Consider the following 16,460-nt stretch of genomic DNA (forward strand, 5'->3'; position numbering starts at 1 on the left):
ATATTGCCTGGAACTGTGAGATATACATAGGTAGGTAAATTACTGAAACTTATACATGTAATATACGTGATATGTTTCTACTTGGTATAAGGGAAACTGCCCAATTACGTACATGTATGCACGTTATGCCCCCTCCCCACTAAAATGCTATGCAATTTGATTCTTGTTAAAAATAAACACCCCGCCCCACCCCGATAATTTTGTTAAAAAAATAAAAAGAGCAGAAAAACATTTTATTTTCTCATCTTATATTAAACTTTATCCCAAATTAGGTATCCTTGTTATGCCCCCCTTACCAAGACGCTATGCACATTGCATTTTGTAAAAAATGGATCAACAATAGCAATCCTCTAATAATATTGTTAAAAGTCAGGGAGTTGGTCCTAAAGTTGCGGGTTCGAATCCGACTTTGGGACGTGGTGACTGGTCCTTCGAATGAGATCGTTGTAAACCAAGGACCCGTGTCCCAATAGATGCTGGCACAAAAAGATCCCTCACTGCTCAATGGCCGTCAGTGCAAAATATAGGAAAAAATGTGCTTCTCTCCACCGCCAAACCTTCATATGAGCAAAGAATTGCTGAGAGGGACATTAAACAAAATACATTGTACTAATCAATCTTTAACATGTTTAACGTCCCTCTAGAGAATTTATCTCTCTTGGGATATTGTCATTACCAGTAAAGTCCTGTTGCGAGGGGATGCTCCGCATAGCGGTGCCCTTTTTATTTTATAAAATGTCATCACTAAATTATTCAATCAAAACTTGTTATACCCCCCGCTTGAAAAGCGGGAGGGTATATAGTAATCGTTAATTCCGTCCGTCTGTACGTCCGTCCGTCCGTCTGTTACGCTTTAGGGTATCCATCTCTTATCCGCAACTCCTCTCATACCACTGAATGAAATTTGATAAAACTTTCAAAGAATCTTTATTACATATTGCCATTGTGCACCTCCTATTTTACTTTTTGATCTGACACATATTTTGGGTTTCCCGGCCACAGCAAAACATGGACTTTGTCATTATAACTATATGGAGGCGGGGGTATCATTTAGAGAGCTCATCGCTCACAGTACCTCTAGTTTTAATGATATACAAGCAAATTCAAAGAATTGTGGTCCCCCGCTTTCGGTGTCTTTGTGTGTGGGATGTCATTTTTTATGACATATTGTGTCAAATATTGTCAAAGGTAATGCGTCAGATATGAAAGCCCTTTCTCTTCTCAATCAAAAGTTATAAGGAAGTGAACATGATGACCACGTATGACAAAATAGATTAAATATATTGGTAGTTTCTTAAGAAAGGTCTTGCCACAATTATTACATACGTGAAGTATGAAAGCCCTTGCCCGAACCATTCAAAAGTTATGACCACGATTAAAGTTTTTGAAGAGTAAATGTAGGTCAAACTCCAAGGTCAAGGTCAAAGGGTCAAAGTTCATGGTATCCAATGAAAGGTCTCCTCACAATGATTACACATGTGAAGTATGAAAGCCATTGCACTAACTATTCAAAAGTTATGGCCAAGGTTAAAGTTTTTTCATAAGTACGGAAATCTCCAAGGTCAAGGTCAAAAGGTCAAAATGTTGGTATCCAATGAGAGGTCTTGCCACAAAGAATATATATGTGAAATATAAAAGCCGAAGTATCTACCGTTCAAAAGTTATGGCCAAAAGTAAAAGTTTGGAATTTTTGTGTAAAAGTGGGTCAAAATCCAAGGTCAAGGTCAAATTTGGTGGTACCCAAAGAAAGGTCTTGTCACTAGGAATACACAAGTGAAATATGAAAGTCATAGCTCCACTAAATCAAAAGTTATGAGCAAGGTTAAAGTTTTTGTGACGGACAGACAGACTGACTGACTGACAGATTGACAGACTGACAGACGAATGAGATTTAATGTCCCCTCGCTTTCGCGAAAGCGGGGGACAAAAAGAGAAAACTAACGAATAAGATACTGTTCAAATACAAAAACAATCTCGATTAAATCATTCGAATCTAGGCTAGGTTTTGTCGGCGTGCATCACCTGGTCACAGTAGTGAAAAGAACGATAAATCCAACTTCTTTATATATATTTTTTTACAAAGCTTTGCATAAAAAAACATCCCGCTTTGTAAACTAGAGGCCAAGGGGCCACATCGCTCATCTGAGCAATTGGCTAGGACAAAGCACATATCAGATCATAACTTTACTTAAGTTTACTGAGTTTGGGGGGGGGGGAGGTTTAACCCCTCAGGGGGTCATAATTTGAACAACTAGAATCTACACTACCTGACGATGATTCCATATAAATATCACTAAGCAGCATGGATTTGAAGTACTTGAAAAGAGGATTTTAAAAGGTTTCCCAATATATTCCTATGTAAAACTTTGATCGGCCATTTTTGCCCCACCCTACCCCCGGGGGTCAAGATTTGAACAAATTTGAATCTACACTACCTGAGGATTATTTCACATGAGTTTCATCTTTCCTGTCTCAATGGTTCTCGAGAAGATTTTTATAGATTTTTCCTATATATTCCTATATAAAAATTTGATCGGCCATTTTTGCCACACCTTGAATCTACACTACCTGAGGATGTTTCCACATGAGTTTCATCTTTCCTGGCCCAGTGGTTGTTGAGAAGAAGATTTTTAAAAAATGCCGTTAATTTTTCTCTAATTCCAAATTATCTCCCCTTGGAAAAGGGCGTGGCCCTTCATTTGAACAAACTTGAATCCCCTTTACCCAAGGATACTTTGTAGCAAGTTTAGTTGAAATTGGCTAAGTGGTTGTTGAGAAGAAAATGAAAATGTGAAAAGTTACAACAACGACGACAACGACAGACAACGGACAAATTTTGATCAGAAAAGCTCACTTGCGCCTTTGGCTCAGGTGAGCTAAAATGCATATATATTTTTACAGATTCACTTTATGGAATTAAATATATTTATGTTCCAATGTTATCATTGCAAGACCAAAGCATAGTCATCTTAGCCAGTTTTCTGCTGGATTAAAAAAGTAACAACAGTAATGAAAGTGAAAAAATGTCATATTTGAAGTTAATGACGAAAATAAGTAAATATATTCTTTTTTGTTTAATAATGAATGCCTTGAACTTCCTTGTAATATGTTTAATTTTTTGAAAAAATAGAACATTTTTACACGTCTGGTTGGCCGTACATTTGTTGCCTTGTAAACAATAACCGATATGGGAAGAAATGACAGTCTATACACAATAAACGTATTATCTACATGATAAAAGAATTTATTAAAATGAATTCTGTACATACGTCATCTGTTAACTAATTTCTTGTACAGTAGACTTGAAGTTTAAACCGATTCTTAGATCAAATCTATATCATCGTGTTCCTTGTGATCCACACTCGTACATTCACACATTGATTTACAGATCAATGTCCATCGCGATAAAAAAAATATTCTTCTTCACAAATATGTTTCAAAAACGGGTAGGTCTAGAAAACTTTATTTGTGTTCAGGATATTTATGTTGCAAAACATACATGAAGCAATCGACAAACGACGCTATTTTGAATAAAAATATTCAACTATAAACACATGTCAACAACGTTGTCATGCTTGTGACTCGGGGTCAAAATATAAGGGAAACCATAAAAGTTCTTTGGTTGTAAGGTCGATCTTTTATTCAATACGGGTGCATAGACACAGATTTGAAATTAAAAATATAAGGGAAACCATAAATAGTTCTTAAATGAAAAAAAATGTAAGAATGTCGAAAATATAAAATTTCCCCGGATCTTATATGTCGATCAGATTGTTTTTTTCTCACGTTTGAATAATCCTATTGCATACACAATAAAAATAAACAAACGGGGAGTCACGAGTCAGAAAATGCAATTTTAATCAAGGTTTTTTATACCCCCCGCTTGAAAAGCGGGAGGGTATATAGTGATCGGGATTTCCGTCCGTCTGTACGTCTGTCCGTCCGTCCGTCCGTCTGTTACGCTTTTTCTCTTATCCGCAACTCCTCTTAAACTACTGAGTGAAATTTAATGAAACTTTCACAGAATCTTTATTACATATTGCCATTGTGCACCTCCTATTTTACTTTTTTATTCGACACGTATTTTACGTGTCCCAGAGCAAAACATGGACATTGCCATTTTTTGTTTACCTATGACGTCACATAATAGAAGCTTCTGGATAACATTTGATTGGACGAGTTATTCCTCTTTACACATTACCGTAAAACAATATATAGCAACACATCGACATTATGGGAGGCGGGGGGTATCATTTAGTGAGCTCATTGCTCACAGTACCTCTAGTTTTAATTTGTTAAATATGTGCGACTTTTTGAAGAAGATTAATTTTTTGTATGAAGACTTTGTTTGAAAATATCTTTAACATGTGTAAATATCTTTCTTGTTCAAGGCGTCGCACATAGCCATTAAAGACGCCGCTAACGATGTCAAAAATGCCGCCATTTTTTGACAGTTTCTTTTAAACTTAGTTACCTTAAACTTTAATTCTCTGGATATTTCTGAAAAAATATGTCAATATAACCATAAAAAAATAAAAATTCTTTTCTTTCAAAAAATATCAATTTCATTGAGGTGTTTGACGTTTAAATTTTAAATAAAACGGGGTCAAAATATAAGGGAAACCATAAATAGTTCTTTGGTTGTCAAGGTCGATCTTTTATTCAATACTAAAGGTGCATAGACACAGATTTGAAATTAAAGCTGACATGAATTCTTGAAAACGCAACATTTTCATCTATGTACGACTTCTTACGTACCAACTATAGCCACAGGCACCTGAAGTATGGATAATACCCCCCCCTTTTTTTTTTTGAAAAATTCCTTTCGCTCAAGTAAGAATGTATAATAATACTGTTCTTTTCTTGGCATCCTTGTAAACGAAAATATAAAATTTCAAAATCTCTCTATATGTCGTTATATGCAAGCAGATTGTTTTTTTTCTCACGTTTAAAGAATGGTCCTATTCGGCATTATAAAAATACGTGTATTTTTATTATGCCGAATAGGGCCATTCTTTAAACGTGAGAAAAAGTACAATCTGCTTGCATATAACGATATATAGATGTGTTTGACGGGGAAATTTTATATTTTCGAGGTATTATACATTCTTACATTTTTTTCATTTAAAAAAGAAGAGGGGGGGTATTATCCGTACTTCAGGTGCCTGTGCTATAGACGTATTCCGCCATATTTTTTTCAGGTACCTTGTCTTATTGTAACGAAATTTCCCCAATGCGCTCGTTACACTTGAATGATTTTTTTGGTTTGGCTATCGACTTATGCACATCTCCGATGATAAAGCATTTGAGAACACATGGGTTGATCAAGAAAATTCAAAATTACAACAAACAACATATTTCTGAATAATTATTGATTTGAATCAAATGTAAAAAAGAAAAGTTTTTGTGACAGGCAAACTTGCACACGGACAGACTGACTGACAGGCAGTTGAGATTCAATGCCCCTTTCGTGAAATCGGGGGACAAAAAATCTGCACATAAACTTTACAAACAAACACGAGGTTGTTGAATGACAGACATGGATTTTTAATTAGGTATTAGAAGAAAAGATTAAAGACGTTTTATGCTTTAAATTCAAATTAATTATTTCCAAGAAAGTGCCATCCAACTGTGACAACGACATGACTTCCTCATTAAATGTAAATAATTTAATACATATTTCTTTTAAAATTAGACTGATGTATCGTCAATGTCATTAGAAGATTGATTTCTCCTTTTTTTTTGACGCCCAAAAAATTCCGTCGGCTGTGTGTCTGTTGTGTGAAGTGTATGGCACTCCAGTCCTGTGAAAATTTGCATTAGAAGGACGATCTGTGCGACTTGTACTCGGATTGGCTGTTTGTTGGCCTCGGGAGTTTTTGTCATATTTGGACGCAACCATGCACGGTCATTGGAAGGCTAGAATTTTAGATATTAAGTCGACAGGGGAAACTTCTGAAACGAATACGCAAGTTTCGAGATAAATTCCTGAGTCCTCGCGCTCTATCGTTGAGGAGGGAATTTTCGTTGCACGTGGCTATTTATGTAAATGTACATCTATGTATTGGACATATTGTATCATCAATTTACTGGTTTATCATTCAAACATGATTGTCAGGTTGTACTCTTCAACTCAAAATAACCAAATTACTACAACTTCGGGAAACCCACTAACATTTTAGAATAGTTTGTACAATCAAAGAACCCATGAACTACCGGTATTTTTCATGAATACTGCATGACGGTTCTTTCCTTTTCAAGTAGTATCCTAATTAAAAGTAGATTTGTAAATATACATAGTTATGTTAAATAAAATCATCAGATGGATCACTGCTTAACATTATTATCTTTCTAAAACATTAAATTGATTTTAAAAAACATAAATGTCCTTTATTTATTTATGCACGTCTGTAAACACAACATGTCCAACTTCAATGCTGATTTGGATAAAATTTGCCCCTGTATCGTAGGAGAGGTACAATCTCGAAGCTCGCGTATTGCGTTTGCAATGTTAATATTGACCCTTTTTCTTTTCCATACACTTGGTCCTTTGTATAAAACTTAAAATTCTGTTAAAAAAAACAAACAAGTATTTTTTACAAATCCTGGAAATAGGTAAGACAGCTTAATTTTTTTTATTAACTAGCGTTTGTAAAATCAAGTAAGAATTTTCTGAATTTTTAGCTCTACTGGTCAGAGACCAGAAGAGCTTACAGTACCTGCATTGTTATTCTTCACAATTCTATCGTGTCCCGTCGTGCGTGTATCCTATCGTATCTTGCATGTATCCCATCGTACCTTGCGTGTATCCTATCTTATCGTGCGTGTATCCTATCGTATCTTGCGTGTATCCTATCTTATTGTGTTTTCCGTTTATCGTGTTGATCGTTTATCAGGTTCTATCGTGAAACCTTCGAGTGTTATCTTTTCTACAGAAAGAAATTACAGAGGTATTGCGGGTTTTTTTTCTGTTTCGTGAACAAAAATACGATTATTTCAACCAAGAAGAAAAGAAAGTTTTATCCCTTAGTTTTTCATCATGAAAAGAAATATTAAAGCGTAGAAAGAATAGAATAAATAAGAGAGTATTTATCAAAATTTAAACTTAAATTAATTCAAAATTTTCGAAAATGAAATAATCCATCCTCCGGTCTTTTTTTTTTTAATTTATCGATTTGCATGATTTTTTGGGTGTCAAAATTAAATATTTTAATTTTCTTAAATTCGTCAGATTTAATAGAGGAAGGTTTTCAGCAAGCAAGGGTGTATGCGTACCCACAAAATAAATAAACGAATAAAATAAATAAGCAGGGATTGATATGCGCATTCATCGTCTGATAATATTTAATGTGTTTACGCCTCTGATTTGCATGTATGCCCAATTATTTAAAGTCTTGATATAAAAAAAAAGACCATATAGCATAAGGCATTGGTCAAGATCACATTAACACCGATTAACACGCTCAATTTTTAAAATTTATATAAAATTATTTATGAAAAATACTGTACTTTTTAATTAGCTTTAATTATTTCTCTCTAGATATTCTACATGTAAGCGCACGTTGGTTACCTAATTAATTGTAGATGTATGAAAAATTTTAAGTTGCCAGTGTAGTAATATTTTAGTTGATTTACACAGGTATAAACTTTTTTTAAAATGTATAATATTCAGGCATTGAATTTTGTAATACAGACGATTTTTATTCTTTAAATCCTCTCTATGATTTGAATTCCTTAATATTCCAGTTTCCGAGTTTCATTTTCGATATTTATAAAATAATACATCCTGAGCGAAAAAAAATCGTAAAACAGTTTAAAACCCTTTAGAAATAAATTGAAATCTGCCACTTAAAAGAAAGAAAATTAGTTATTATATTTAGTTATTACAGGTATATATATATATATATATATATATATATATATATATATATATATATATATATATATATATATATATATATATATATATGTCGTTAAATTAGATCTTTACCCTAGGCCTATATATACCCAAGGAGTTACATAGGCGTCGGAACAGAATTTTTGTTGGTTTAGGCTTCATCCCACCCCCGCTTTCAATTTCAATACGAGTTAATAAAAGATTGGAAAATTCAAACAATCCTAATTCTTAGACCCCCACCGGTCTTGATTTATATTCGGAGACGTTCGCGCAGCTATGTATTATTTTTTAATTACCCCGGTATAATATTCATTATAGATTTAAATCTAGAGTAAATGGTTGCCCTTTGCATCTATATACAAAATGTCATATGCTATGTCTGTCTTTATAATACTGAGATAGAGAGAGACATATTCTCTCTTAATCCAGATCATACACAGTGAAGCTTGTGATAGTATGTTTGTCTGTATGTTTGTCTTATAGTAATTTTTTCTGGTTTTTGCTTTTCTTCGTTTTAATTGCTAATTATCCTTGCTTTATGGTAGAAGTATAATTCATATAAGTGCGAAATGCGTAATACACGATATTGATAATTTAAATCAAAGTATACCTTAATTAGTGAGAGGATATTTTTTGAGTAATTCTTTCTTTCACAGGAAATAATAAATGTTTGGTTTTTGATATCGAAAAGAGGCGAATTCCTGCAGAATGCGTGGCGCATGGGTTAGAGTCTGCTCTAGAGTCGCGAAGTAAGGAGTTGACTCTTACGTCGCGTGATCGAATCCCACTGTGGGACGTGGAGACCCGGTCCTTCAGATGAGATCGTATAAACCGAGGCAATCTAATAAAAATCAGACTTCTTAGATATGCACCGTATACATTCGTGTACGGCGTAGATCTAAATGAGAAGTCTGGTTTAAATTAGACTGTAATCGAGGTCCCGTGTCGCAGTAGGAGCTGGCACGAAAAAGATCCCTCACTGCTGAATGACCCTTAGTGCCGAGTATAGGTCAAAATTTGTAGCAATCAACCGGCAAGTGGTGGCGTCTCCATATGAGTGAAAAATTTTCGAGAGGGGCGTGAAACAATATACAATCAATCAACCTTTTTGTTGCTATGGCAACACGTGTCTCAATTTCTTTTTATAAACCCTCCACAATCCAAGAGTCGGTAGCCCAATCCTACTAACTAGACAATATGGTTCAAGCTTCTTTAAAAACAAACCCTGAACATTACACTTTTAGACAATTTCCACCAAGTAAATTCAAAGAATAGTGTTCCCCCGCCTTCGGTGTCTTGGGGATGAAATGTCATTTTCTTTTTATGAAATATTGCGTCAAATGATTTTTTTTTTTTTACAAATAAGGTCAATCATGAAGGTTAAGGGGTCAGAAATTATAGCATGCTCGGAAATATTTTGTCACGGGTAATGCACATGTAAAACATGAAAGCCCTATCTCTTCTTAATCTAAAGTTGTAACTAACAACAGTGTTTGAGAAATACGGATGACCCCGTATGGCAACATAACGAAAATTAAATTTCCTTACATGCAAATTAAATATATTGGAACTCAAAGTAGGGTCTTCTCACACGAAATATGATTGTGAAATAAGAAGGTCATAGCACCACCTTTTCAAATATTATGGCCAGGGATAAGTTTTTGATACAATGTAGGTAGGTCAAACTTTAAGGTCAAAGATGTTGGTTTCTTAAGAAAGGTCGTCACAAGTATTACATATTTGAAGTATGAAAACCCTAGCCCTAATCGTTCAAACGTAATTGCCGAGGTTAAAGATTTTAAAAAGTTGGTCAAACTCTAAGGTGAAGGTCAAAGTTCTTCATATCCTTGATATCCAATGAAAGGTGTTGTCACAAGGATTAAATATCTGAAGAATGATAGCCCTAGCCCTAAATCTTCAAAAGTCATTGTCAAGGTTTGTTTTTAAAATTATGTCAAACTTTTAGGTCTAGGTAAAAGGGTCAAAGTTCTTTGGTATCCAAAAAAAACGATCTTTTTACAAGGATTACATATTTTTAGTATGAAATTCTTAGCCCTTACCGTTTATAAGTTATAGCTAAGGATCAAGTTATTTTCATAACTATTAAGTACGGAAATATCCAATGTCAGGTCAAAATTGTCGGAATCCAAAGAAAGGTCTTATTACAAAGAATACACATGTAAAATATTAAAATCCTAGTATCTACCGTTCAAAACTTATGATCTTGGCCAAAGTAAAATTTTAATTTTGTGTAAAAGTGGGTCAAACTCCAAGGTCAAAAGGTGGCATACAAAGACAGGTCTTGTCACAAGGAATACAAATGACTGTAAAATTTTGAAAGTCATAGCTCCACTAAATCAAAAGATGAGCAAGGTTAAAGTTTTTGTGAAAGACATACTTACAGACTGACAGACAGACGGACGAATGAGATTTAATGTCCCTTCGCTTTTGCGAAAGAAAGGGACAATAAAGCCAGTTCAGGTCGACATACGCTATTGCTTGCAAAAGCAGACTCTCTAGTTTTATTTTGGAATTATTTTTTTCTAAATAATAAATAATTCTGAAAATTTTCGATAAATATATATTTATTAATTAATTAAATGGACATTTAGTGAAAGGTGTGGCTAGTCAATTTGGTGAGCACCCGCTCAACCATCCAAAGGTCCCCGGATCAAACACCCGAAGAGGGAAACGTTTTATATTAATAAATTTATTTTAGGGCCGATGCACACGGTAAGGCTTGCCTTGCGGGATGTACGGCTCTCATGTCCACACGTTAAGGCAAGACGTACGAGATTATAAACAACATTTACATATATATTCCTTGTTTTTTAGCCACAAACAGTGTGCATTATTAAACGGAATAATTGAATGCTAGCTAGGACTGAAAAAATTTTACTGACCAGTGCATCCACACTTCTCAACAAAGAAGAGGAGGCGAACTGAAGTATTTGCGGATATTTTAATTATCTTATACGAATATACTTTGTGTTTCCTTCAATATACCAACTTGTATAGTTTAATAAAAATAGATTGAACTTTGAGTGAATGGTTTTCATAGGTTAAGAAATAAATGTCAGGTAAGTCTTGTATTAAGAAATAGAGCAATATTCATTTCCTAAGTCAGACTTGTAAGGCTCGAAAAGACTTGTATTAAGGGTGTACACAAGGTAAAGGCTACAACTTAAGTTCCGTCACTTATACGGCAAGCCTGACCGTGTGTACCGGTCCTTATGTGTTTAATAATTAAAAAAAGTATCTTACATTAAATTTCGAAGAATTTTGTCAAAATCAAAGAAGATATTGAAATTTTTGTTTAAGCCAATCTGAGAGAGTGTGCATGCACGTGAGTTCATGCTAAATTGACCAAGTCTTCTTGTCTACACTGCTTGTCTGTCTTTCTGTTTATAGTTTCAAAATATTACCTCAAAAATGTAAAGGTTATGTTTATATTAAATATATGAGTCATTTTACTCATTGCATACGCATCCACACGTCGCAAATCCTAAAAAGGTTTCATCTCAATTGGATGAGTTCCCACGAGAACACGCGGACAAGAAATATTTGGAAAAAAAACCTCATTTTGGAAATATGGACTTACCTCTTTTTAGGTCACCTGAGTAACTCAGGTGACCTATTGCTATCTGTTTTTGTCTGTCGTCGTTCGTCGTCTGTCGTGTGTTAACATTTGAACATCTTCAGCTTCTTCTCTGAAACCGTTCAACCAATTTTGAAACAAAGCATCTATGGGTAAAGGAGAACAAAAATTGTGAATTTTATGGTCCCCGCCCCCCTGGGGCCTGAGGGGTGAGGCCAAAACCACCAAAATTATTGCCATCTTTAAAAATCTTCTATTTTACTCCTGGACATCAAGCAGGCAAACTGTTGGCATGAATGTTATGAGCACTTTGTTTTGTACGAAGGATAAGATCTTCTTCGCAGCTACTTTCACTTCTATGAGTCCTCACCAGGAGATGACCCTGAATGGGGTTTCTTCATATCCTACCAAAATTGTGAAATTCATGGCCCCAGGGTCAGGCGTTTTTGTGCTAGGGCGTGGCTATATAGATTATATAGTGAAAATGCATTATTCCTTTGAAAATCTTCTCTGCTCTTGGGTATTAAGTAAACTAAGTAAGTACATAGTTATGTTGAGCACGAATGCCTCTTCCAAAATTGTGAATTTTATGGCCCCGGGGTCAGGGGTTCTGGTATTAAGGTGGGGCTCTATTGATCAGATAGGGAAAATGCATTTATTCTTTGAAAATTTTCTTCTCGGCTTCTGGGTATTAAATGAACTAGCTAAACACATAGTTATGTTGAGCAAGAGTGCCTCTTCCAAAATTGTGAATTTTATGGTCCCAGGGTCAGGGGTTCTGGTATTAGGGTGGGGCTCTATTGATCAGATAGTGAAAATGCACTAATTCTTTTACTCTGCTTCTGGGTATAGAATAAACTAATTCAGTTCACAGTTATGTTAAGAAAGAGTGCCTCTTCCAAAATTGTGAATTTTATGGCCCCAGGATCAGGGGCTATAGTGTTAGGGCGGGGTTCTATTTATTACATAGGGAAAATGCATTTACTCTTTGAAAATCTTTTCCTTTGATCCTGGGTTTTATGCCAATGATCCAAGTATATATATTTATGATGAAGAAAGGTGACCTAGCAAAATGGTTATTTTTAATGCCCCCTGGGTCGGGGGGGGGGAGGGGTTCATAGTCTGAAAATAAATTAATGCTTTGAAATCTGCTCTTTAGTATTAATCAACCATTTTATGATAAAATTTCCAAAATTTTGAAATATGTGGCCCCAGGGTCAGTGGTTCCTTTTGGGTGAGGTGCACAACTGGTTATAAAGTGGAAGTGCATTTTCTCTTTGTTACTCTGATCTTCGTCTGAGTATTAGGTAAATAGAGTAAGCATGCTAAGTTTATAATTATGATAAGCAATGGTGCCTCTTTCAAAATTGTGAATTTCATGGCCTCTAGTTTAAAACACGAACCAATTTTAATTGTTTTTGAAAGTTGTTGCACGATACTCAGGTGACCTAAAAGGCCCATGGGCCTCTTGTTTCCCAAATAAGATGTTTTATGAAAGTTCACACTAAATATAAATTTAAAAAATTTCGTTATTTCCAGATCATGACAAAAAGCATACGGCGGGTCTGACCGGTCGATGGAGGGTGCTAACTCCTCCATGGCACCTGATCATACCTTCAATGTTTTTGAGGTCCGTGCTTGCTCTGCTCCTAATATGAATTGTTTGATCTTGAAAACTAATGGAAAGAACAATTATACTTTCTTTCTTACTTTCCTTCGCAGTTCTTATGAAACGTTTGTATACGAACACAAGGACAAACAAACGAATGCCAGATCTAACTCGATTGAGCTTTCTCCTCTTGTGCGCTAAAAAAAAAATGAGCGGATCTGTCTATCAAAATGACATCAACGAGTCCCCCTCCCTTCCTCAAAGAAAGTTTTCCTCCTTGTTTAAAACCCCGATCCCTCTTAAAATCTGTGATTCTGCGCCTGAATTTTTAATATTTTGACTTTATTTTTTTAGATTCAAGTCATGAAATGTGTAACTATGAAAGGGATACTTGCTGTTAATGTGATTTGTTGCATTCTTAACTTGCAACTGATACAAGGACATTTCATAGCAGGGGTTATAAGGGACACATGTTTAGACAATGAACTGCCAACAGCCCTTATAAACTCTGTATCAAATCGTACCATCTACAATGTCTGTATTCCCTCACCACCATTTACCGAAGAATGTACTTCTGTAGGTGAGTACAAACGTTTGCTCCTCATTGAACGTATATTAAGAATACGATAAAATCGTAAGGTTCATAAACCGTCTGCTCACTCATTTAAAATGTTGCTTGAACCTTAATGATTTTTAAAAGAAATGTATTTTAATGAGTAAAAAATACAAACGTATTATAATAAGTAAAAAACAAACAATAATATACTAGTACAGCATAGCTTGCGGGGCAAAATTGGACAAAAAAGACACTTCAACTTGGCAAATCTATAAAGGAATAATATATTTTTATGTCATTGAGGGTTATCCCTCTTATCAGAGTATCAATGAACCTTAAGACTTGTGGATTTATTGTTAAACTCGATTTGATTGTTGCCTACATTTTTGAATCTATACTTTCATCAGAAATTACAGTGAGAGGTTGGAGATGCCCTGGCAATTCTCTCCCGGTTTCTCCCATCGCTGGGAGAATGCGATGTTGTACTAAAGAAGGTGAGTTGTGCGTTGAAATTAAAACACCTCAAACATCACGCCTGACATTTAAATATGAACAAATAATAGGTAATTGAATAATTTTAGAGATATGAATTGAATATAATACGTGTATTTGAGAATCATTAACTTGAAGTCTATTTTCATTAAATAAATAGGTTTGGAGATTAAGAAGTGCATTGTGGACCCAAACATCATTACCTTTGACAAAGACTTTGTATTAGTTCCTCCCAAAGGGTTTCATCTTAAGGGCCGACGTGGTGTGGGGTAATATAATATATTTGAATTGGTAAAGATTAAACATTTCATGACGCCTGAATTAAAGCAGACAAGAATTCTTTAATACACAAAATTTTCATCTATGTACAACTTGTTTATACCAATTTTAGCCGTATTCCGCTATATGTCTTTCAGATACATTGTCTTATTGTACAGTTGTATAACCCCAATGCGCTCGTATGATTTCTTTTTAGCTTGCCTAACAGATAAAAGTCATAATATGATATTTCTGAATAATAATTGTAAAATTTGAAAGAAAGAACAAGATGTGTTTGTGAAACACTGACTCCCCCGTATGGCAGCTTATGGCGAGGGTTGAATTATCTCAATTACATGTCAAACTCCAAAGGTCAAGGTCAAAAGTTTTGGTATCTAAAGGAGTCTTATTACACGAAATACACTTGTAAAATATGAAAGCCCTAGTTCTACATGTAACTGTTCAAAAGTGTTGACAAAACTACTCAACCTTGAAATGTATGGCGTCAAGAAGGGAAATTGAAAAAAAAAACAACCCCAAAACACGCGCATGTTGATGATGATAACTTTGTGACCACATTTTGTAGTACCATACGATGAATTAGAGTTATAGACATCGTCTTTGCAAGCAGTATAAATTTCTCGCACTCAAGATATGGCTGACGGAAGTTATAATGGGTCTACTAATTGAATTGCATAAGTGAATAAAAAGGCAACAACATCTTGCTGTGCAGATTGTTTTCAACTTTTCAACCAAAAATGTTTATTGAATTTTTTTTCGGTTTATAGAAAGTAACTTAAAAGGTTTCCAACCAACCATGATGGTGACGTTGGCGTGTAACATCATCACATAAAAATAGGGTTTTTCATCATGCCACCTCGGTTATTGTCAAGGCATTAACACTGAAACCAATATTTATACAGCAGACAATCATAATCATTTTTTTCACCCTAAAATAGACAGAAACTCTCTGCTCTAATTTGTTCCGCGAGCTTAGCAACTTTACGTTGATTTTATTAGGTCTTTTTCAATACAAAATTCAGATAATGCAGAGTTTGAGCATCTCGGATCAGGTTGAAAGATTTGATTTTTGGCGTTGGGCAGCTGACGTTGCTGACAATTACGCAGATGCATTTCAAAATGTTTGGTTCTCGGACGAATCACATTTCCTCCTATCTGGACATATATGTAAACAAAACATGAGATTCTGGGGGAATTGAACAGCCTTACTTTTAAACGGAGAGACCATTGCATAGTGAAAAATTAACTGTTTGGTGTGCCATATCGTCACATGGGGTGATAGGCCCTTACGTCTTTACGGACACTGTTAAGGTAGTCCGATGCTCAGGTTTATAGAATTAGCAGTTAAGTAATCAAAAATACTCATAAAAGTATCTCTGAATCCAAAGAGTCATGTAAATTTATCCACAGTATTTCTTTAAACTTAAAAATTAAGGTTAATCATATTATATAGGGAAAATTGTCAAATCTCCAATATTTTACAGAAAATGCGAATTGAAATATTAGCAATGTATTTTCTAATTGCAAATTGATCAACAAATATATTTTAGGTTAATAAACGATAGGTATCCAGGCATTCAGAGAAATTGCTATGATTTTTATACTTATTTGGTATTTTTTGTCTTCTATTTCCGTCATGTATTCTATAGTACATAGTGTAAAAGGCTTTTGCTATCATTGCAGGACACCAAAAATCACTTTTTTATTTCATATCATGCTAATATGCTTTCAATTGGTATCTAAGGCTGAATTCAAGAAAATCTTATTTCTCTAAGACTGTATTTTTTTTCTATTATAGGGTAAAAATGTCAAATTTTCAAGCTTCATTTTCATGCATTTCAAATAAAATATTAATTTTTGGAGTTATCCTTCCTGACTGAGGATCGGATATCCTTAATTTACAACGATACCTGTCATTTTTGAAAAACAAATTTGTTCCTGCGCTTCGAAAACGAACTGCAAATATGCAAAATGTATGGTTCATGCAAGATGGTGCTACAGCACATATATCTAATATTGTATTAGATTA

At 34.6% G+C, this 16,460-nt stretch overlaps 1 protein-coding gene across 1 annotated transcript in view; it reads left to right on the forward strand.

Annotated features, from left to right (window-relative positions):
• The window catches only part of LOC134266475 (uncharacterized), a 45,405-nt gene that overhangs the window by 28,119 nt on the left and 826 nt on the right, over nt 1-16,460 (forward strand). The window contains exon 5 of the mRNA XM_062748706.1: nt 14,313-14,421. Coding sequence (XP_062604690.1) covers nt 14,313-14,421 — 109 coding nt within the window. The remainder of the gene's footprint in view (nt 1-14,312; nt 14,422-16,460) is intronic.

Source organism: Saccostrea cucullata, unplaced genomic scaffold, assembly GCF_032062105.1.
Source record: "Saccostrea cucullata isolate Sc308-1 unplaced genomic scaffold, CSIRO_AGI_Scuc_v1 ctg2691, whole genome shotgun sequence".
In the NCBI taxonomy this organism is placed as follows: domain Eukaryota; kingdom Metazoa; phylum Mollusca; class Bivalvia; order Ostreida; family Ostreidae; genus Saccostrea; species Saccostrea cuccullata.